General features: G+C 46.6%; 1 protein-coding gene across 3 annotated transcripts; it reads right to left on the reverse strand.

The window, feature by feature from the left end:
- Positions 1-73: 73 nt before the first annotated feature.
- Positions 74-23874, reverse strand: itprid2 (ITPR interacting domain containing 2). Of its 3 annotated transcripts, none has more exons than XM_055505326.1 (23): positions 23730-23874; positions 19198-19323; positions 18263-18424; positions 17317-17359; positions 16211-16260; positions 15881-15934; positions 12557-12596; positions 12338-12433; positions 11769-11828; positions 11535-11682; positions 11390-11450; positions 8300-8407; positions 7829-8186; positions 7578-7761; positions 6965-7016; positions 5580-5662; positions 3217-5004; positions 3042-3095; positions 2836-2963; positions 2643-2748; positions 2496-2561; positions 2056-2382; positions 74-1903 (listed from the first exon to the last, which is right to left on the reverse strand). In XM_055505326.1, exons 2-23 carry the CDS (start codon positions 19217-19219, stop codon positions 1796-1798), a joined length of 4098 nt encoding a protein of 1365 aa, XP_055361301.1. In that variant the 5' UTR covers positions 19220-19323; positions 23730-23874; the 3' UTR covers positions 74-1795. The 3 variants fall into 3 exon arrangements, with proteins under 3 accessions (XP_055361301.1, XP_055361302.1, XP_055361303.1); XM_055505327.1 differs by having other exon boundaries at positions 2836-2960; positions 23730-23873; XM_055505328.1 differs by lacking the exon at positions 11769-11828 and having other exon boundaries at positions 2836-2960; positions 23730-23873.
- Between the last annotated feature and the right edge of the window lie 446 nt (positions 23875-24320).

A 24320-nucleotide genomic window follows, 5' to 3' on the forward strand; every position in this document is an offset into this window, starting at 1 on the left:
TTGCCGCCCTCTGCTGGTGGGTCGAGGTATAAAAGATTTATAAACGACCATACAAAGACGCCATGCACCTGTGTGTACAATAAATACATCTTTATTATTCTCCTCTCTACAGAGTGATCCCTCCTCTGCAATGCACTGACAAGACATCAGTATAAAATGCACATCAATATTAAAAGGAATCAATACAAATTAATGAACACCAAGAAGACAGTAAAGTGTAATTAGATGCATGTAAAAGAGCGTCTCAGTAAAAAATAAAAAGAAAACAAAAATATATTAATAGCCTCAGAGCTCACAGTGAGTTTGTTCCAGCAGAGCCAAGTTTCTAAGCAAATTTAAAAAATTAAAAAAGAAAAACTAATATTTTGAAAAAATAACAAAGATAATTTACAATTAATAGCTCCAGTTAATAGCAATGTAGAGAATGTAATAAAAGAGACTAAATACACACATTAGCAAGCTCCACTTGTTTGTGACATTTGATGAATGACTGTCACTAGTTGGAATGCTCCAAGTCATTAGTAGGTGAAGCTTTTAACTTTTGTGGAACTGTTTTCAGAATAAAAAAAAAGAGGTTTTGAGATTTACAGGTGTTTTGTTTTACCTCAGCTACAAAAATGATAGCCTTCTACAAATGTCTATACAGAAACATGCAAGTGACCACATGAATAGGCTTTAATGCTCAAGGAAACACATATTCCAAAATGCTAATCAGTAAATTATAAGTTGCTTAATGCATCCGAGCTAAAAAGTGGATTAACTGGGGTTAGACAGTGTGTGGTGAAGTAGTGCAGAATGGCAACCACACCTGAAATGTTTGCAGTGATTTATTGTGTTCATATTATTATATAACATAATTTGTGTGTTCATATTATTGCACATAGATTTTGTTGCCCAAGCTAACATGCTAATGCAACTAAGGTATGGGCACCACCACCCCCTCGCAGCACCTCCCTCTGGCTAAAGCGTTGCTGACATTGTTGCCACGGCAACATTCCGAAACCTGCCTCTGTAAAGTGCTGCACGTTGTCACCACACATTTAGTCTCGCTAAGCACAAACAATGCTGTTGCTCATTAGCTAATAAAGGCCAACCAAAGCCTTTAGCTTTCACTCTAACATGTCGACAGTTATTGTGAACTAAACCATGTTTTAAGTAGCTGGTGGATTAAGCATTGATGACGCCGATGCTCTAGAGGGGAAGATGTCAGCTTTAACATCAAGGCCCCTCAAACGTCTCTTAAATCTTTTAGATTAAGGTGAAATGTGCATGGAATGGAGTAACTTTAATACCAGCTCAGTTTGAACCTCAGCATCATAAATTACGGCATGTGCGTGGATTGGCACAATTGTAGTATAGGTTTGTTTTGTGGGACAAAGCCTGAAGTGTAGTTGTGTTATGTGGGACCACATGAAGAACTCCACTGGCATTAGTGGTAGTATAACAGTACTACTACTAGTAGTGATAGTTTGTTCATGACAGGAAAGTGGATGTGACAAAGACATGGCTCATGGTGAAAAGGACGCTGGTGGTGGTGTGTTCAGACTGGTTCGTCCAGCAGGACGCTGGGATACGTGCTCTCTGCACGTGTGCGGTCCATGTTCCACCTCGTGCTTCCGGGCAACGCGTGGCGTTGGCAGCGTCGCGCGGTTGTTCAGATCATCAGTGTTAAAGACGTACAGTGCTACAGACACGTAGTGTTCCACACAGACAGTGTTACTCGGTGATACAGTGTTAGGAAAAAGACAGTGGTACTGTTCAGGCTGGGGTTGGGGGGGGGCTCTGCCGGGGGCGGCTACAGCGGCTGCTGCCTGCCAGGCAGCGGCGAGTGCCGCGGCGACACCGCAGCCAGCAGCTCGCTGTAGATCTCCTGTCGGACCTCCCGCGCCACGCTCTGCCGAATCTGCAACACAGAGACGAGCTGATGAAACAGAGGCTGAGACGTTTCAAATGACAGACTTCACTCAGAGAACATGTCGGTTCTGTGGTTCATTCCGTTCTTATCTTATATGTAGGACGGAAGTTCACACCAAAGCACATATTTTGCATAGTTACCTCCTTGATGAGCTGCTGAAGACCGAGTCCTTCTGCAGCTCCCGTCTCCTCTGGGAGTTCTCTACGACCACCTCCCCCTGCTCCTCCTCCTCCTCCTGTGTCCCTCTCGCCCTCGTCCTCCTCCTCCACAGTGTTAGTGATGGGTCGAGGCGGGAGGGTGGGGGTTATGTTGATTGACGCCCGGTACACGCTTCGCCTCTGCTCGTCATCTCCACCATCTCCTCTGACTGGACTGGTCGATCGAGAGGAAGCGCCGGTGGAGAGAGCCTGGCCGTCGTAGCTGAGCTCCGACTGGAGGTAGAGCTGCTCCCTGAGGAGCTCGGACATCTGGAGGCATCGCAAAGTTTGTACATTAAATACAACAATACGAGCTTGTACATTTCGTGTGTGTGTGTGTGTGTGTGTGTGTGTGTGTGTGTGTGTGTGTGTGTGAGACTGACCGGCTCCATGGCTCTCAGGGCCGACGCGGTGGACAGGCTGTCAACACTGTTGTCCCTGTGGAGACCCTGAGAAGATGAACAGAGGTGATGAGCAACACAAATACCATGAAGACTTTAAGATCACAGGAGCATAAAACCTGTCTATACCCCGTGATGCGTCAGCTCCATCAGTCGGTCTTCCAGCTGTTGTTCCAGCTCCTGTAGCTCCTCTCTAACGGCCGAACGCAGAGAATGAAGCTGCTCCACCTCCAGCCTGCACACACACACACACACACACGGTTGGTTCACACATCGGCCCAGATCACTGTGGAGGACATGTCTGACTGCTGCCAAGCGTCACCTGTCAGCAGGGCTCAGGTGTTTGTAGACCACAGCCTGCTGTCGGATGATTGACAGCTCCAAGTCCATCATCTGATTACGGAAGTAATTGAGACTTCGCCTCTTCTGCTGAAACTCCACCAAACACTGTGAACGAATAAGAATCACAATCACAATAAATAGACTTTTTAAACTATTTTTTATTTTTACTTTAAGGCATTGGTTTACCTGGCTGGAAGATCTTCTGCGCTCACTGAACCCGTCGGGAGTGTCAGCTCGGTTCTAGATGAAGACAAATCAGTTTGCTGGTTGAAAAAGAAGCTCAAGCTCCAACCTGGTTCAAACATTTTACTTACACACAACCAATTTAAAACTAAAATGTCCAAGACTGAGGATGACTAACCTGGCTCAGACTGTGAACTGTCCCTCTGATGTCATGCAAAACCTTCCTCAACTGCATCTCAGTACTGGACGGGCCCTGGTTGGATCCTGGACCTGGAGGAGCAGGTGGAGCGAGTCCTGGTTGGAGGCCGAGAGCCTGGCCGAGGCCTGGGAAGAACCCCGGAGCAGGGGGGGTCAGAGCCGGGTGGAGGCCATGTTCGGGGACCAGCGGTGGACAGTGGGCGACAGGCTGTGGGTATGCAGGGTGTGGGTACATGCTGTAGCCATGGTAACCAAGGTAGGAAGGGGCATACGGTGAGACGTGATAGGGCAACTGGTGACTGTATGGGTAGCTGTAGCCCTGGTGGTGAATTAAGGGGGATCCAGGATGGGGGCTCGCTGAGTTGACATAGTGAGGAGTGGTGGGGCCTGGGGGCTGATGCAGGGTGGTGGGGCTGCCATGATGGGGGACGGTGGGAGCTGCTGGCTGGAGGAGACTGGTGAGACTGGAATGATGGTTTCTGGAGGCGCTGTGGTGATGATGGAGGTTAGGAAGACTCCCGTAGGGTTGGAGACGGGAGGGGTACTGCAGAGGAGGATTCAGGGTGGGGAAGGGGTACGGGTTGCTGTTAAACCCTGGACTAGGATCGGGGCTGACGTACTGAGCTGCAGGCTGAGGGTTGGGATGAGGGGACGACACCTGGCCTGGATTCCAGCTTTGCTGGTTTTGTCTGGAGGGGATGTTTTGTTGGAAGTCTCCAGGCTGACGCTGGTTGGACGAGAGATCAGGAACGCTCTGGGTGCTCCAGTGGCCCCGGCCGCCGGGCGTCAAGTCCGGAGGAAGAGTGGAGCTCTGCGAGTCCAAAAGGTAGCGTGGGATGGGTTTAGGGGGGGCAGGAGCCTCTGTGTGCAGCCTCGGTGGATTCTGTCTGAACACAGACGAGGAGGCGGGGTTTATGAATAGAGTCGACTGACAGTTCGTTTCACCCTCCCCATCCCCCTCCTGCTCCTCCTTCTCGTCCTTCGCCTCCTCTTCGCTTCCCCCTTCGGTCTCCTGGGTGTATTTAAAGGAGTACCTGGGCATGGTGCAGGACGCTTGGCCTCGCCCCAGCTGGATCCTGACCGAGGACACGACCCTGGAGGGGGAGAGGAGCGATGTGGGCAGGGAGGAGGACCTCCGCATGGGGGCGCGTCGCCGCCCTCGCCCTCGCTCCGGGTTCTTGAGCGCCTCGTCAGGCTGCGGGCTGCCCGCGTGCCCCGCCCTGATCATCTGGAGCTCTTTGGCTCGATTCAGAGCATCCAGGACCGGAGAAGGAGAGGGAGTAGGACAAAGTGAACCAGAGCCGTTCAAGATGGGCTCTGGGGCCTCCGCATCAGCCCCCACTTCTTCTGTGGGTGGTGCAGATTCGCTCTGGTTCTGATCACGCTGTAGCTTTTGTTCTGAAGCAGATACACTAGGTTCTGGTTCAGGTGGAGGAACAGTCCTGTCTTCACTCTCCAGCAGGGGTTGCTCTGCTTCCCCTGGTCTCTTTGGGAGCTGGTGGGCGGTGTACTGTGGAACCTCCTCTGAACTCCCATCATGCCCGTTGTCCTGCGTGGAACCACTCTTCCCATCATGCCCGTTGTCCTGCGTGGAACCACTCTTCCCATCATGCCCGGTGTCCTGCGTGGAACCACTCTTCAAATCAGCCACAGCAGCGTCCGGCAAGTCAAACACCGGCTGGTCCATGGGAACGGGGGTGGTCACATCCTGTGACGGGTGTGATGTCACAGTGGTCTCGCTGTCACAGCTGTCGCTACTCACCTGCACCTAATTACAGTTAATTATCAGTTATTTACCAGTCAAAGAAAGTACAGTCAGTAAAATAACTGGAAATATGCCAATGTCAAGCCAAGGTTAACTTACTGTGAGCTCACAAGCCTTAAATACACAATCAGGGGAAACACGTTTACGAAGCGCTGCAGTAATCTTGTGAATTAATTATTAATAAAAGTAGGTCAAACAGTAGAAAGGAGAGCAGCCACTGACTGAATGCAGTGAATCAGCTGCTTTCCATCGCTGCTTTTTGGAGATTTAGTAAAATAAAGATAGACTGTAGCAGCATCGGACATTAACCCTCATGAACTGCCTTCACTCTTTGATGCAGATTGTTACTAATGTATTACTGGTATGTGAAGGATTCTTCTCTCTGCTCACGAACACGAATCTGCTGCAGCGTGTTTCCTGCAGGACGCCTTACATGGTTTCATTACACACCATGACAGTATTTCCCTCCTCCCACCAAGCAAAGTAACTAATGTGAGGGATGTTTGTCTTGATAAAGCTCCGACTGGAAATACCAGTCGCTTCACGTAAGGTTCAAAGGTTAAAAGCAGACGACTGACCTTCAGGTTGCTGCTGGAGTCGGCAGACGTTTCTTCAGCAAACCCACTGCTGTCCGACTGCTGGCTGACCGTCCGCGACAGGTCTGACGGAGACACAATAAAAACACTGAGTGCTCCTGCCCAGCCTCCTCTGTCCAGCAAGCGGCAGACTGGATCACTTCTACTACAAACAGGCCCTGGAGGCAGTACAGCTAGAGGTTCACTATAACTGCAGGTCGATTATAGTCATTTACTTTTAATTAGTTGCTACAAGATAAATCAGGGAAAAACACAAAACAACATATCTAATTCTGTTTGTAAAATATGTTCTTTTCCATTAAAAATTGGCTCGTTTTCTGGATATCAGACAATTCTTTAGGTACAATTACTCAAGCACTTTAAGGGGTAGTGACTGACTGAGCATTCGATTTAGATGCACAAAGCAGGACAGAAAGAGAAAACAGAAATTCAAATGCAAATGAACCCGGTGCAGTGATTATGTAACTGAGCTACGTCACTCTGGAGACTGGAGCGACTGGCTGGACACTTCCACAGTCTCCTTTAGAACTCAAGTGCTGTTATTTCTTTTAACTTATTTTACTGTATTGTTAGCAAACATTTTGTGTTACTGTCCACAAATTGATTTACACAAAGTTTAGAACCATCACAACTCAACGAAGCTCAATGGCGACGTTCTTAATTAAACAAATAAACCATATTGGGTTTGGACAAACTGCTGCAGGAGGACATGTGTTTTTCTAACCCTGATGTTAATGAAACATTATATAACGCTGCTGCAGTGTGCTCGAGATTTATGCACATAGTTGAGCTGGAGCGGTGGAAAAAAAGAAAAGAAAAACATGTTTTAGTTTTGCACTTCGTGCAACAGACGTGTCCAAAACCAGAACACGAGTGTCTGGATCGATCCTGAGGCCGGATGTAGCGAGCGTGCACCGGCAGAGGCTCCGTTATATTACACACCTCACATAAACGCCTTTGAATGTGCAACCGGGCCGAGGTTTACAGCTGCATACTTTACATAGAAACTTTATATACATTGTTATGCATGTGTCCATTAATGTGCAAATGTGTGTGAGCAGATTTGTATTATTGCACCGTGTTACATTCGATCTTGATAATACTGATTACAAATTATTATTATTATTATTATTATTATTATTATTATACATTAAACATTCATTGTTTAATAAAACATAAGTAAAAAATCCACTCAAGTCTCGACTTCCACTGCACAAGGCTGTTTCATTATCTCTCCAGAAAGATGAACATATGTTAATATGTGAGAATGCTGAAGAACAACTTCAGCAAGTACAAGGAATAAAACTAAATATAATTAGAAATGAATGGAAACCAAAGTTTAAAACATGAGGCTAAGGTCAACTCACCGCTGGCTCTGGATGTTCCGGTTGGCGGCACCTCGTCATCGTTGCTCTGAATCTAAAATTTTAAAAAACACAAGAAGCACACGTATTATGTATCTGGTTTATAAACCACAGGATGGAGTGAAGCACTGCTTCAACATAAAACCGGCCCAGAGCTATATTCAAATACGACAAGAGGATTTCGATCCCTCTTCATTTCCATGCATTTGACTGTGGCACTATTTTTGTGTCTGGTGTAACTGACCACAGATGGTAAACTAACAAAACGGTTTCTGCTCCCAAACCATTATCTCACGTCAGACACACCTTTTAATAGTCAGTGGTTCTAACCACAGACCTACGCTCAAAACAAAAGACTCCAGGCAGAATGAGGACAAATTTAACTGAAGCGTCCTATAACTCCAGCTCTTACACAGATCTCTGATGCGTTGGCTCAGTGACTGACGGATGCTCGTCTTGCAGGTTGCTTTTGTTTTTCTAGATGGTCCGACGGGTTTTTACATTTCCCACTGACGGTTAAACGTTGCTCCGCCTTTAAACGCCTCCTAATATTTCATTCAATACATACGAAGCTAACGGCAGCACAGATTAGTCGGCCAGGCGAGGACCCACGTACCTCCTCGATATCGAAAGAGTCAGCGTTTTCATTGCGCAGCTGGGCCAGCTGAGGCGGCGCCAGGGCGGGAGGAGGTTTCTCCACGGCCGGGGTGACGTCTTTCAACACCTGGTTCCTCTCCACGTCAGTCTGATTCGTTGATTGTTGGCCGGATGGTGTTTGTCTAGCGCTACTCTGTTCAGGGCTGTTGGGAGATCAAATATTAGAGGACAGCGAAACTGAAATTCACCCCCAGACTAACCGTGACGTACCTGTCGCCCGTCGGCCGATCTGCCTCCCCGTCCCCGTTGGTTTCCTCGGTAACTGTTGCCAAGGAGCGGCCGTCCTTCCGGCGGCTGTGTTTGGGACCGGTCGTCTCCGCCTGGTGGTCGGGGTCCTCGCTGCTCTCCTGCTCTTGGCCGGTGCACGCGTCGGTCTGTGCTGGTTCTGGGCCGTGTCCACTGTGCTGTTTAGCTACGTGCGCGTCAGGTGACTCGGATGAGACAGAGGCTGCCGTCAGGTTGTTTTTGCTGATCTTCCTCAAGAGGAGCTTGGCCATGTTACGCGCAGAGTTGTTCCTCTTCAGAGGAGGAGAAGACTCTGCAGCTGCTTCCTCGTCTTCCTTACCGTCTGTAAGAGATGAAAAAACAAAATAAGACCCAGAGCATTCACACATGTACACGCTGCTTAGTTTGTTAGAATAAACTGACACTATAAAAGAAAAAGACTTTTGCCATCGTCACCTTGGTCCCTGGTGCTAATCTGCTGCCGGGGCTGGCCAGAGACCTGACTGTAGAGGTTGAAGAACTCATTAGCTACCGTGGTCAAGACCTCGATCTGACGGAACCGACCTGAGATAAACACAAAACAAGAGTGTGATGTCTCAAATTTTATTATAAAAGACGATAAACAACTGTGTCCAAACCAGAGGACATGTGAATTGGAGAAAACGCCAGGGTTTGCTGCTCCTTTAAGAGGCAGACGCGTCCTTTAGGCGTCCACGTGTCAGCCAGCGTATGTGTGATGTGCATCTGTCATCCTCCCAAGTCTGGGAGGATGAGGGTCTGTGTGGACTGTGCAATTTGTCAGCGTGCAGCCCAAGAATCTGCAGAGTTTACACCGCAAGATTTAAAAGATTACTGCAAGATGTGTGAGCTGACAGCTGCTGGAACACTCGCTCCAGTGGAGTAGGAGGTCAGAAAGAGACTGTGCATCAAGTAGACAGCTCGTCTTCACGCTGACTGTGAGTAGATCAGGAGCCGTGTCAGCATCCAGCAAAGAGTCGCTCTCTGGTTTAGTGTCTCTGTTGTTAGTCAGCTCGTTTAACTTACAGACACGTTTATAGCAAAGGTCAATAGTTTATATATACGTATATATACACAAAAATACATTTTATCTTTTTCTCAGTAAACTATCTGCTCCTCCACAATACAGATGCTAAACTTCAGATGATGTTAAAACTTCGGTTTATAGATTAAAAGAGTACTTAACACTGGAGCGTTTTCAGATACAGCCAGAGTACGGCGTGCTACTGCTCCAGAACAAAGTCATGTTGGATAAATGTAACACAATGACAACAGCATTTGACAAAACTACACAACCACACCAAACATGAGCTTAAGAGCAAAAACTGAGCCCAGATGTCTCCTCCTCCTCCTTCTTCTTCTTCTGTGGTTGTTAGTCTAGCTGTCAGTCTAGCTTCTGACAGGATGACTTGCACACTTTCCTTCCTTCCTTCCTCTCCTCCATCCCTCGCGGCCTGAATATATAAATATGTCCGTTACAGAGCACACGTCTGCATCCTGTCCGACGCTCTGTGAATGACGTCATGGCTCCAACTGCAAGGCCTCATGAACCCAACACCTGAACGCTGCTTACAGCTGCACCCATAAATCACAAAGAGTGAGTGCGTCCCCTGCTGACTTTGCATTAGTGCCCGTTCTGAAGATCGTGAGACAGAACCCGAGGTTCCGTTCTCTCCCTCCGTTCCGTCTGCTGGTGAGACCAGAGCTTATGCAACAGACGACAGCGGCGCACACGCGCTCCCTGTCCAGGATCCAGGAGCCGACGAGACGCTACGAGAAGGCTCTGGAAAAGAAGGAAGCTTCCAGGAACCACACGCAGACCACAGGTCGGAGGGAACCGCACGGAATAGCATCGTGTTCCACCGATTGGCACGTGAATGTGGACGACTGAAACCTCTCCGGCTCTTTACTCATCTCAGTGCAGCTGCTTCTCATACAAACTAACCTGCTTTCAAGCCAAAAACACCACTTTAAGCTTCTCAGTCAAACTAGTCCGTTTTGCCGTTTCTCTATTTTCTCTTATTGGATAATCCAGTTAAGAACAGGATCTTCTTCCTTTGTTTGCTTTCTTGTTCCCAGCGAAGTCATTTAACTAATAAGCAGACGAGAACCTTCTCACGCAAGGATCACAGTGAAGCATTTTGGCTAATTTGGAATTTCCCTGTTGTTTTTTTTCCTTTTTGTTTGTTTTACACAAAGTTTGAAAGTGGAGCTGAGTCTGGAAACGGAGTCAAATGTTATGGTTCTGATCCAAGGAGACACTGACAATACATAAATGAGTCGATTAGGAAGGGAGATGTTGAGAAGAGTTAGGGAGTCATTTTAACGGTGAACCGCCTCCTCATTAGCTGCTGCTCTCACTCAGCCTTTTTAATGCGTGGGGCTTCTCCCCTTCTCTCTTTTTCGGCCCTTCTCGCTCCTCCACTCGGTTCGTTGAGCTTCGCCATGCGTGCCACCAAATTGTTTGCCACTCATTTAGCCGCTATCTACAGATAACAACACAATTAGGTCACAATCCTGAGATACACAGGAAGAAACACGAGCACACGTCGACCGCATAATGCAGTTTGTTTTAGAAATCAAACATTCAGGTGAACGATTGACTGACCTTTAGCAGTTTGTTTAGCGTCTACCCGCTCTCAGATTTTATCAGATAAATTGTTCTAGCGCTCTAACATGTTGCTTTGTGTGCACAAGGAATGTGTTGCTTTGTATGTAACAGAGAGTGCGGCCACAGCAGATAGAGAAGGAAAAGTTCATCCACAACACTCTGACAAACAGGAACCACACAGTTGTAAAACATGCAGTTTGTTCCTTAACTGACTCTTTTATGAGAATAAATTAAAATAGTAAAGAGGTTAAATATTTACACAGATGCTAATTTGGCCTTTTCTTGGATCTTGTCACGACTAAAACGATAGAGAATCAACAGGACCTAACTATTAACATTGTGTTCCTCCAACAAGCTCAATGCAGGGACCAGTTTCCACCCGGTCAAAATGTGAGCAAGGCTTAAAATCTAACCTGAGGAGCGGCAGTGTGACCTGGACTCACACAATCTAAGCTTAACATTTACAACACAGAGACAGGTCGACTGTTACGAAGGCCAGAACCGGCTGAATGTGTGTGTGCCGGTCCTCATGCAAACACAAGTTGGGAAACAAAAAGAGGCCAGGATGTTAGCGAAGCAGGTTTGTGTGTGTGTGTGTGTGTGTGTGTGTGTGTGTGTGTGTGTGTGTGTGTGTGTGTGTGTGTGTGTGTGTGTGTGTGTGTGTGTGTCAGGAACAAACAAATCTTTGTCCCCACTGCCTGAGTTGTCCAGGCAATTGGCAGAACATTGGAAAGAGCTGAAGGACCCCACAAAAGAAACAACAACACAATAATGCTGCTATTACGCCACACACACAGTCTTTGAGCTTCACTTCCTCCGTCTAACACGTTTAACGCACCCGGCACCTTTGTACCAGCAAGAGTAATAATCATCATCATCATCATCATCATCACACTAGAGATGATGTTGGTACATACTGGTCAGAGCGTAGTTAGGGTTCTCCACCTCCATTCGCTGCATCTGAGCCCCCAGGTAGACCTGCAGGTGGACAGAGGAGCGCTCTGTCACTATGAGGCTGCGTGTTCATTCAGAGTTCCATCATTGTACCGCTCGGGTCAGTACCTTTATGTCGATGCCTCGCGCTGAGGAGGAGCCGTTGAAGAACCTGGAGGGGACCTTCGAGGCCAAGTCAGGTTCCTCCCGGCCGAAGCCAAGGTTTAACAGGATTTCCTCAGGGTCCTCCTCGTAAAGATCCAGCAGCTCTGACACACTGCAGACACACAAACAGTCAGTCACTCAGGGAGCAGGTCAGCGAGCCACATAGTTGGTTCTGCTGGTGGGTTTAGTCTGTCTAACCACGGAGTCAGGAGGATCTGGCCTGGATGCTCGTGTGACCGCGCCGCCACCTCTGAAACGCTACAGAAACAGAGGAGGCTAGTTAGTGCCTCACACGCGGCTGTGTGTTAGTTACTGCTTAGTAACAGTCAAACAACGCTCAGCTCCTCCGCAGCTCCTTGACATCCCACCTATGGGAGGGAGAGATGGTGAAACCTGCACAGAAGCAGAGCATCAGTCGCTCCAGGATCTGGAATCAAAATGTCACAATTTTGGGGGAAAAATGTCTTATTTATTTAGCAGCAGAAATCCTGTCAATAATAGCACATTATGAAACACAAACCAAAAACGGCTCTACTCTTTGAGTTTGTTCAGTTTTAGTAGAATCAGTGCTACACTGAATGTCAGCAGACTTTATCTCTTATAATGGATCTTGATCAGACATCCTATAACCACAACCGTTGACTACTTTACAGTAACGTCTCCGTTTTATTAGACCTCAGCTAGTTAAGCGGCTGGGTTAGAATGGATTAGGACCATTACATCCTGTACCTGGAAGCTCCTGCAGAGCCTGACTGAGGGTTACTGACCTGGACACGGTGCTGCTCTTCCCAGATCCGGTAGAGTTCATACTTCTTCCTCGCTCCTTAAACTGACTCCTCTTCTGTTCCGCCACAAGACCAAAACTAAACACACAAATGGAATCATCAAAAACAGCCAGAACTTCATTTACTGGTTGTTTAATAATGTCCTAAAGAAATGCAGGGATGATGAACAAGGACAGCAAAAAACAAGTCAAATCAACTCACCAGGATTCAGTCTTGTTGTTAGTGTTATGAAGATGGTTGGCTGCAGAGAAAACAAATGAAAATGACTCATGTTGCACAAAAAGTAGCGCTTTTTTGATTTAGTGTTTCCAATGTGAAAACAGAAAATAGTTGTCATCTTGAATTCAAATACAGCTTTATACTTTATACTTTTATATTTAATACTTTTAGCATGTGTGATGATTTTGTTTCTTATCTTATCATAACTGTGGGAATTTAGACAGTGTTATTAGATCTGCTGTGCTCCTTTTGGGAAACTGCTGGAACTGCAGCTAATCTAATAATAGCAAACAAACATTAACCAAACACATCAACGCGTCGTCGCCATCAAAGCCTCGTGTCAAGACAAACAGTTCGAAAATGCAAAGTATGTAAAATAATCATTGAGGTGTGTTGCACAATGCGCAGTAATAAGCGGCGAGGCGGTTCCTCGTTGTGCTCGTCGTGTCATCATCTGGCAGGAACGAGCACAGGGCAAACAGTGCCACACGGCCAGAGCCATAAATACCAACAGGTCCCGCCGGCGAGAACGAGTCAAGGAGACGAGAGAGAGAGAGAGAAAGAGAGAGAGAGAGAGAGAGACGCTGGGAGGTTCCAACTAATGATTAAGTTCATCGCATTGTGTGGATGAGCTGATCAAAGCTGCTCTGCAGCTTATCGCTGAACGGCTAAGCCTCACACTCAGTACTGCGTTTTTCATGAACACTACAAATGAAAACATGCTGCTATTGGTACTTGAAGTAAACCTGAAACTGGCCGACATTCAGACGAGTGAAAGTCATCACGAGCTGGAGGTGTGACAGCCTTTTTCAGTTGGAGGAACCTGTTGAGACCTGTCGCTCCACTGCTGTGTCTCTCTCTCTCTTTTCCACTGTGTTCTTTGAATCCACTTCTTTGACAGACGGGGGATTAAAACAGCAAAACCTGAAAGTGACACATCCTCACGCCACATTCACTTATTCGCTCTCTTTCTATTCATCCGGAACCTTTTAATTTACTAATTCACTTTGGGTATTAACGCACGACCCCCCTGCCGGCTGTCATGTAGACATTTTCTCTAATTAGAGTCTATTAGGATCTGTTCATACATGACATCTCCAAATCCCTCAGCCAGACATCAAATAGCTCCATTAACATGATGACACGGCAGAACAAGGTAGGACTCCGGCTGATTTAAGGCGATAGAGAAGGTAAAGAGAACCACTCAATGAAAAAGGCCTTTTAGGTTTTCAACAAATACCACCTACATTGATAAAAACCACGCAGATGGATTCAACAGAGCATAAAAACAGACGGAAACTCAAAGATAACCAGCTGCAGCAACAGGCCTGGAGTTTAAGTCACAGCATTTCCTGTTATTTAGTAAACAACTCGACAATTGAATTAAATTTCTTTCCCAGCGGCATCAGACTGGGTTCACTCACAAACTACCTGCTCAACACAGACACGTACACAGAGAGCATGCAGACGCTGAAGAGCGACACGCTTCCCAGGAGACTGAGAAGAAGAAGAAGAAGAAGGAGGAGAAGAAGAAGAAGAAGAACCCGGTGGGAAGGAAACTCTTCAGAAGCTCTTATGTTTGTACAGATGATTGATATAAACACAATATAAAATAGAAACCCTTGGAGAAAACGTTCACTTAAAGTCAAGTACGACCTTTTTATATTTCGATGGTCAACAATCAAGATTACTGTGGCCTCGCATCCATAAACGTCTGTTACGTCTCATCTTGTTTGAGGTTTAGGCGATCTGATTCTGCACGTTTCTCTTTTCTGCGATGGCCTGAAGACGTCTAAGTGAAGAGGTTTGGATAATGGATGGACGGTTTATTTGACAGAAAGAATGTTTTAAAATAAATATACTCCAACATTGGAACTGACATGTTAAAAATCAATGTCCTCCCGACGCGCCACAGTTCAGCATCTACTAATCACCACGTATTGTTCCCTTTGACTACACCCACGTTCCATAAGGGCCATTACTAAAATATTCACCGCCGATCAGCGCTATGACAGAACCACACGCATGCCCAGAGGAACATCAGTCATGCACGGCTTCCACACCTCGCTGACTGTTTGCTTTTCCTTCATGAAGAAACAGGACGGGGGACTGAGGAACCAAGATGAAGGTGTATCACAAGACCTTCTGTTGATTCTGTTATGTTTGTCAGACGTCAGGAGATGCACACGTTCGGGATGAACGTTGGAGCAAAGTGTTGGATAACTGGATTCCAACAGCTTTTTTCATGCTAAATTAACTTCTCCATGTGCTTGTTAATTTATGAAAGCCATGTTTTAATTGTGCATCAGTTGTTGAGAATCTGTTTAGCTGACAAAAATCTCTATTGCTGGATCACCCAGTAGAACAGGTTGGATCCCAATAGAAGATGACATGCCTGAGTTAAAGTCAGACGGTCTCATGATCAGCATTCAGGCTGCAGTGGGAGCACGGCCCATCGTATGTTCACCTGTCTAAACCTGCCTCTACTGTATGTGCTGCTTCATGCGCTGGTCATGGCTTTTTCACGTTAAATAAACGATAACTCTTATTAATTTTATGTACATTATTCTATTAGAGGCTACATTTTAAAGCCTTTTTCCGGGTCCCGTGAAGCAGAATGGATTTTTAAACGCGCCTCAGGCTCACGTCAGCGATGGAATGCTGCTTTTTTTTAACGCCTTGAGCACATTTTCTGCAGCGTACTCTGTTTGTCAGAAGAATGAATTAAAGGCCAGAGAGGACACTCAGTCAACCGGGATGAAACACCTTCAGGAAGTAAAAGTCAAAACCTGTCAGTAAAACAGCTACATAACCAGTTAAGAGTGGAGAAATCAATGGTCTTAAGCCCAAGGTGAAGCCTTAGCGCAGTCTAAGCAACGATGATGGGCTTTCCTTGGAAGGCTGCTTCCTAATGAAGACGAACCGGAACCGGGCCCCCCTCAGGCTGAGCATGTGTACGCAGTGTCTCTGTGCGATGACACACAACGCTTGTGTCCTGCTAAAGTCTAGTAATAAGTAATCCTCACACAATGCAGAGCTCTTGTACTGTTCAGAGCACGGAAGCTAAGGAAGCTACCTCAGTAACAATCAAGTCTCTCTCTGATTTCATTACATGTACGTTTATGTTTAATGAGTCAACTGCTACATCTGATGTGAAGCACAACTTATATTGACCTGAATCTGGGTGAGACGATGAGATTTGGTGTTGTGAGGGAGAATATACAATTAGCCCAACAGGGACGGAAGCTATTAACAAAGAGCACAGACGTCTAATCGTGTTTGCCTCGAGGTTTTCTATGTACTGACCTTCAGCTCCAAGTGAAAGGTCATCTTCAAAGCTGCAGCCGTTCCTCTGTGCCCCTGTTCACACGCACACACACAAACACACTAGCATTAGCATTAGCATAAGCGAAGCTATAACACATCCACATGTTGCAAGCGCAACATGAATTTCTCAAGTTATTCTGGCAAATGCGGCCTGTGGTTAACCGAGCCATAACAGCATGTACTGATGACGGCCTGCAAGCATTCAGTCATAAACCAAAGTCCCCAGGGAGCAGGCGGTGTCAGTGTCATAACAGCGTGGGGTCCTCACCATGTCATAAATACAGAACACGTACATAAAGCATGAGTTACCTCTGCTGGGAGGAGCACTTTGATCGTCTAGAGAGGCTCCAAGTGGAGTCCTGCACACAGAGACAAGGACAAACAGGGTTACAAACAATAAAGTCCAGCCTGTGAGCTGCTAGTAGAACTCACACATCACTTGGCATCGCTTCATACAACGCCGCAAATGGAACAAATCAAGGGAACACGGTAGTGAGGACGTGTGAACCCACAGTGATGTAACACGTGTACAGAGACACAGAGAATGTGTTTGTGGCCTGTGATCTTTTTCTGCTGCTTGCCTCACTGCAGGTAAAGGCTACTCCTACCAAGCTAGCAAAACGCTTAACAAGCTAGCATGTCATGTTCAGGGTGAGTAATGCCCCCTGCTGAGGCGGAGGCACGGCCGTCCTGCTGACCAGCAGCAGAGCGCTACCGGCTCCAAACACTGGGCTGTTGCACAACTCCCATGTCTTATCAATGGGACGGGTTTAAGTTTAAGACACACAGTTGTGCAACTGTCCACCGAGCCCGCCACCTTCCACTGGCAGCCATCTTGGCTCCTACGGCCGCTGCGCTAGCGCATATCAGGCTCTGCTGGTCACATTAGCGGAGGTCTGAGTGACAGCAGCTAATACAGTGTGTGGGCGCGATAAGAGTGTTGACTCAGCAGCAGGAACCCCTCCTCTGTTTGCTCTCTTCATTTCTGCCTCTCCTTCCGTCTTCCGTCTGCTTCCTCTCCTCCTTTCCTTGCCTCCTCCGTCCTAGCGGCCCTGCGTGTCCTATCGCTAGGCGTTGGTCCGCTCCCTTTGTGTGTGCGAGCGCTGCATGTTGTGTGCCTAGGCGTTGGCTGGGTGTCAGTTCTACGTAAGCAGCTGATAACAACACTCCTAAATATACACGCGCGACGTCAGACACCAGGAAAACATACCAGTAAAAAAGAAGGGGAGAGAAGCAGCCGCTCACTCAACCAGTCAGTCAGGAAAAAATGTGTTTAGGCCACATTCCTGATCGTTTTCAAATGAGCCAATTAATCACTACCAGACAGTCTCAGATCGAGTCTAATTAGGTCTAGACTGATTCTGAACCCCTGTCCCGCTTTGACATGTGACATGTAGGAGGAACTGATACTGTACCTGCATTCAATCAGCCAGCTGGTGATCTTGTTGGGAACTCGCCCTGACAGAAAGACAGAAGCACGTTAGAGCAATGATCCAGCAGATGCTGTGTGTCACAGCGATTAGAGCGGCTATAAAACCAGCAGTGGTGCCAAGATACGGTTCGAGCCCAGCGCCAGCGGGCCGGTACCGACCACGGCGCTCGTCTCAACGACAACCCTCCAGGTCCTGTTCACAATAAAGGGAAGGAAAGCAGCGGTAGGATCAAGAAACGCTGCTCACGTCTCCTGCTTTGTTGTCTTTGGCTTTGGTGCGTTGAGCCCTCAGAGCCTCCATAAAATCCTCACATTAGAGGATCAGCTGGAGGCAGTAAATCGAGCAGCAACTGATCAAGTAATTGATTGCGCTTGAGTCCAAGCATGGAAGACTCAGAGGCGACCTGTTGATCGGTAGCAGCCGCGTTCTTTAAGCCAACATGAAGCGGCGCCAGGTGTGCGGCGTGTTACTCAGGTGCAGCTCGACTAGGCCGATGATGTCACGGGTCTTAACAGCTTGTGGGAGCATGAATTCCCAGACTCAAACAAGTTCAGATGCTTGAAAGCATAGTGCGAGCGTGTGCCAGGTGACGCTTGACTTCGATTGTCAGACGGACAATTAAATTCCGGATGATGCGGTGTCACGTCAGCCCCGACACTTTACAACATGGTCCATTAAATCACCGTTAGCTCCACTACTGAGCACTGAACCTGCTGAACTCTGATCTTAAGGTAGCATTTTACGGCGCTGCGTGTTTGCCGACGCTCACACCAGCTGTACAATTAAACAAACAAACCGTGTTGACTCGACTCGAGGGAAAGGAAGCACGTGGCCTCCTACAAATGACTCGTGATCACATGTGAAAAGTGACTATGTTCTAGTCATCGGCGAAAGAACTCTCGACCCAGTGATGACATCTAAGCCTCACCTGGTTCGTCTGAAGCGGCCTGAGCGTCCTCGTCTGCTGCGCTCTGCTGGGGGTCCTCAGGGTCACAGTGCTCCTGCTCGGACTCCTGCCACAGGGAGTCTCTGCTCTTGGCCCAGGCCCGGCGCTTCATGGACGCTAAGCATTCTGGCTGCCCTCTGCGACCTGAGGACCAACAGAGCACATCTGCATGTCACGACAGCCCGTGCGAAGGCATCAGTCAGGTTTGGCGGGTACTTAACCCGACAAGCTGAAGCGGATTCTAAACAATGAAGACAAAGGCGAGCAAAGCCGAGCCGTCACACACATCAGTCCTGGCTCCGCGTATCTGGGTCAACAGAGCTCCGAAGACGCGAGCGAGGCCCCAGCTGTGATCGCGGGGCCACAAAACGCTAAATTAGGAAAATGGCAAAGTAAAAGTCTCTTTGATGAACTCTGACGTGTTAATGTGCACCATCAATCAGTAGCAAACCATCAAAACCGCTCTAATTTGACACAAGCCACATTTCAATCAGATGAGATTAGCACACATTCCTGCAACGACTACAAACAGACTTAATACAGTTTTAACACAGAAGAATGATCAGTGATTTATTTAGATGGGGCAGGTTTACATTCTGACATTGAAGATGGATCTCATCTTTTTATATATATATATTAAGTTATGTAAACTTTTAATGAATTATTTCAGTTGAAGGTAACTTCCTGCTTAACGTTTGTTACCTTTAGATAAAGTTTTCAAGTGTGTATATTCACTAAAGCTTATCAATGTTTATCCATTACGTTACACTTATCTGGTAGCTTTAGTTTTCCGACTGTTGACCCTTTTTTTTTTATTATCGAGGCCTTTTAACTTTTCTCCCATCATTACTATATACAATTACATGAGCCCTTCAGCTAATGTTCTTAGTTTGGTTTTGTATTTGAAGAAGACTCACCTGTAGCAGCAGTTATGTTCATCGTCAGCGCTCCACTGTCTGGTTCGACCCGTGTGCGTGTGGTTGGGGTCAGTCCGTCAGAGACGGCCAACGACTCTACATCAGGACGGGCATCATGTAAAACGCCTGGCGAGAGAGACGGAGAGAAGGCAGACTAGTTCATCGTCTTCATTTAGGATTTACCCCTCATTTATGTTATGCAAAAGGACAGAGTGGCATCTTTCATGTCTTTGACTCATGCACGAAACGGACGAGGACAAAACAACAGCACAACAAAGAGACTAAAGGCTGCAGGGATCAAGAGCTTCTTAACAAACTCAGCATTTCTATGTTTAGACGTCATTCCTTCTTCCTTAAGCTTCTTATTTTTAGCGCTAACTATCAGTTTCACAATGATCGCAGGCAGCAGGTTGATCCAGTTATTACATATTATTAAAGTAACTTGATCACATGCCAGAGCAAACTCGCCGAGTGCATGCGTTGCGTGTCGGTACTCAAAGCTTACGTGCAACGGGAGCTTCACCATCATCAGCATCACGTGTGAAAACGGCCCGCGTTCAACCGAGCAGAGAATCTGAGCGCGTCCGTCGCCGTTCAGGATCCCACAGATGTTTGAACGCTTTGCTTCAGCCGCTGTTTGCAGAACGTCAGGTGCCAAAGCCTCTTTCAACACACGGAGCTTTACCGACAGGTTCAGCCTTCAAACGTGTGACCGCACAATAATAACACAAATACTGTACAACTAAAACAACAGCGGTGACTAAGTATCAGCAGCAGGTCTGAGGCCTGTTGTCTTTCAAAAACAGAGGCTGCCGGGGTGTGAAGAAGCCGAACAAAACAGCATCGCTAACATTCAATGTCCTAGAGGCCATTTAACTAATGCACAGAGTCACCGAAGGGCAGGCACAGTGTGTGGAGGCATTATTTTTATTCCGTGTTTATGCTACAATTATTTATTAAAAGAATCCAGGGTAATGTTTTTAAATGTCAGGAAAAAAACAGATGAGAAGATCTAAAAGTCACAAAAAACAACAAAGCTTCACACTTGAGAAGCTGGAATCCAGGCTGGTGTTTATCAGAAGGGCTCCTGGGATTAAAACAATCCTATCTCAAAGAGCGATTTGAGATATTTATGGAGCCTCCTTTTTATTTTTAGCGAGAAGCAGGAATCCTCCTCCGAGAGCGTCTGACATTATCCTTACAAGTTCGGTTGGTTCTAAAAAACTGAATGCAGCATGAAAAGGCACTAATGCGCTTCATGAATTGCAAGGCCTGTTTATGGATGACATATATTGCCACCAACAGCTGGAGATAATACAGGTTGTAGGCGAGTCTCACTTATTAATATATTACCATTAATCAGTGCTCAGTGATGATTATAATGTCTTTACCTCTAACGAACAGCAATTTGCATAGATGAGGCTTGTTTTTGTTCATTTCCCGCTGAGTGGTGGGAACGCATCCTTTCTTTAGGGACAGTGTGTGTTGCTTTTGTTGGGGCAGCGATTGCAATCTGCTTCTGAGAAAAACAACCGACAGAACTCTCTGATCCATTGAGTGTCTTTTGATCTGGCTTCTCCCGTCACACTGTGTCTGTTCTGTCCTTATATGCTGAATACTGTGATGGATGTTCCTCCTAATTTGCTGACATTTATGAACTTAATGACTAATGGGCCCATTGGAAATATAATAACCAGATATAATAAAAATGATGTGGCGTTGACTCCCTCAGCTTAGTCTCACAGGCAAACGGCAGAGACTCTGCAGCTTCACAACAAGAGAAGAAGAATGTGATGAAAGAAGAGAAACTAAAGCAGCGAGGTAAAAGCCAGCGTGGAGACGAGCGTGCAGCCCAAAGCAAGCGAGGACGTGTGAAACAGGAAATGTGTGTTTAGAATGAAGAACAGAAGTACTTCCTGCGCGGGAGAGGAGGGATGGGGATCGAGGGAGGGACGGCCGTATTTTTAGACTTATGTAAATGCAAAGCGGAATGTCAGAAATCAACAATAACAACACGCACGCAGAACACTCCTCTGTGGGAGTGATGCAGTTCACCACGGGTCAGCTTTCATGCAGTCAAATCTGCCCTGCATCACATTCGGCCCAAAATACATCATTCCTCAGTACTTTTACAGAAGCGTGTCCATGCGGACGGCGGCACTGACTGTGGCTCCATTCAGGTCGTTGTTTGCACTGGGTCACATAAACAAGCAGCATTACTCTGGCACTGTTTTGATGAGGTCCAGAGCTTTCCCCAGGACAACAACAGAACCACAGGTTGTTCCTCGTGCTCCTGGGTTCAATTTTGTGGTGAAGCCGGGCCAGTCCCTGTTCAAAACAAGCCGCTGAGCACATCACATGGGAATATTCAGCCTCTCCTTGTACATTAGGTGGTAACGTAGAGAAATAAAGTGGAATCAATGTCCCCGTCAGGCATCAGGATGCTCCAACATCCAAGATTTAGATTTCAGATCTGCAGATTTCTGACAATGACAGTGAGAATGGAGGAGGCTCCAGTCATTTCTGTGGTGGAAATTTACCATAAAGAGGCAGATGAGAGAGTTGTCTGTTTGTGCGATTTATTGAAATAATAAAGAAAATAATGGGGAAAGCAAATAAAAAGCATGGATGTTGATCGTGCACATCAACAAACCAAAAACCAGCTGGGGAGATCAGTGCACACACCACGAAGGTGTGATGCAAAGAGCCCACGATCCTCAAGTTGCTTCAGCCTTTTAACCTCTCTGTCCGTGTACGTTGGAACATCTGTGTGGCCCAATCAAATTACATGCACCATCGCATCCCTGTCACAGTGTGTGAAGATGTTTACATTCTCACACCTGCATTGCTGACGTCCAACTATCTGTGAGAAAAGGAGGAGAAAGTCTCAACAGACAGAGACACACCTCCCCGGCCTTGGGTTCCGGGCTAGAGTTGAGAGTCTATCAGGCCGAGAAACCACTGAACAATGTAGGCGAAATGTCAAATACATACGGTAAGACAAAACATAAGCTATTAATTGCAGGGCATAGGTCATAAATCATAATAACTGCATAGAATAAGGAAGAAACTATTTTTCCCATAACATTCTCTGGAACCGGCCGCTTCCTGCAGACTGGAACGCGGTAAACGCGCCGTCTCTCTCTGCCCTCGGACTCAAACGCTGCGTGTTTACACTTCTGTTACAACACACCTGCATCTGCAGACACCAGAAACTGAAGTGTCACAATTTACGAGCCGCTGTCAGCGACGCTGGAATCATCACAGTCCCGTTTTAATATTCACACACTTACATAAGCGGTGGCGGTGGAAAACACATTTATTTGATTACGGAGTTGACTCAGTGTTGAAAGTAATTAGTGGATGAATAGGGACAGTAAGAAATATATTCATACATAATGAGATATTTATTTTACCAATGTGTTAAATCAAGTCAGGCGAGTATTTTGACAGCTCCTCCGGCACCGACTGCTTTGGTGCAGCTTTAATGCACTTGAGCTCAGTTATTCAAGCACTTGAATGATATTTGTTACTGGGTTGTGCGACTGTTCAGTCAGATCCTGACTCCCACAGGTTACACAACAACAGCACTAAACAAACAAACCATCCAGTAATTAGCTCACACATATTCCTGAACACTCGTCAAGTCCAAAAACGTTTGATTATGTGCAAGAGAGGATCGTTAGTAAAGGAAAAAGCTGCGATGCTTCTGTTAGAGGATGAAATTTATATAACGAACTTAACAAATGAAGCAAATGAATGTGGAGAACTGAGCGAGTTTGCAGTACTTTAGCAGAACATACAAACTAAATATTCAAGAAAATAACATGCTTTTTATTTAGCGTCTAACATCAGTATCACTATTATTGTTTCAGTGTCATGTCATTGACCTGCTACTTTGTGCAAAACTCTCAATATTTCACAATGTTGGGGCTTCTTTTCAGCAGCGTCCCACTTCGTCATTTAGGCTGAAGAAACTCACGGTTTCCTCTTTTATGTCACTTAAGACCCCGACAGTCGTTTATCAATACACAACAACAGCAGTAAATAAGCACAATGGCGGCGGTTACATTCACACAACCACAGCTTTTACTTCAGTAGAATTTAGCAGTAACTGACCTTGACTTCTGTTTTCTGTTAGTTTATCTGTGTTCAGTGTGTTTCAGATGCATAATGTAGATTTGACCAAATATATCCAGCACAGCAAAGTGCACAGCAAACAGATAAAACCATCGGTGAATGAGGCGTTTGTTTCCTATAATACTCAGTTCTGACCCAGTAGGACTGGACCAGTGCGTCCTCCTCCCTGACACGGTCACGACTTTAGCTTCAACCCTGTGAAATTAATGGCCAGAACTGATTCGCGTGTTGAACCACGGTGTGACATCAGATCAACTCGTCCGTCCTGTTCGGTTGTTCCTGCTCGCTCTGACACGCAACGGTCCAAAACCTCTCAAACTAGTCGGAACCCCAGCGGAACCACCTCCCTCCGCAGCGGTGCTGTGAGTTCTGTGTGCGGTTCGGCTACTCACCGTCATGGCTGCACCGCAGTGTGTCTCTCCGCTCCAGAACTGTCAAACTTGCCCCAAACTTTTCTTAAAAACACTCCGACATTCCTGCTTCCGCTTCCTGAAACCACCACCAGTAGAGGCGGCCGCGGCAGCGGCAGCGGCGGCGGCGGCGTGGGGGCGGAGGCGGAGGCGCGGCAAGGGGGCGCGTCCGCGGCAGGCGGCAGCGGAGAAACAGCGACGCCTGCCGGACGCAGCTGGTCAGTGCAGCACCCAAACGGGTTCCCTGCTGACACTGGAGGAGGGTACGGTACAACTACACTGGTGGTGAATAATGCGTTTTTGCGTTTATTTAAGTACAGATTTTATAAATAGTTTATTGTTCCTTTTTCTGATAATGCCTTTGTTTGCCTATAACGAAGCCATTCACTGTGACGTGATGAACACTTCAAAAATCAGTTATTATGATCTGGCACATTTTATAATACAGTGTTTTCCCTGTGTACTGTGTCTTTTTGTAGAGAGATCTTCTTCATCTTTTTATATGTGATAAGGTTCAGCATTAGCTGTAGTGATATTCTGTTTTTCTTAAATTTGTCTTAATTTGTCTGCTGT

This window comes from Betta splendens, chromosome 21 (assembly GCF_900634795.4).
Source record: "Betta splendens chromosome 21, fBetSpl5.4, whole genome shotgun sequence".
Lineage (NCBI taxonomy): Eukaryota > Metazoa > Chordata > Actinopteri > Anabantiformes > Osphronemidae > Betta > Betta splendens.

What these genes read in the sequence shown, in the direction of transcription:
- itprid2 (XM_055505326.1), bottom strand. Translation starts at nt 19,219, where the DNA reads ATGAACATAACTGCTGCTACAG. An exon ending in AACAACAAGACTGAATCCTG is followed by an intron (nt 12,434 to 12,556) that starts GTGAGTTGATTT and finishes TTGTGTGTTTAG; the next exon opens with TTTTGGTCTTGTGGCGGAAC. An exon ending in TGGAGCTGACGCATCACGGG is followed by an intron (nt 2,562 to 2,642) that starts GTATAGACAGGT and finishes TCATCTTCTCAG; the next exon opens with GGTCTCCACAGGGACAACAG.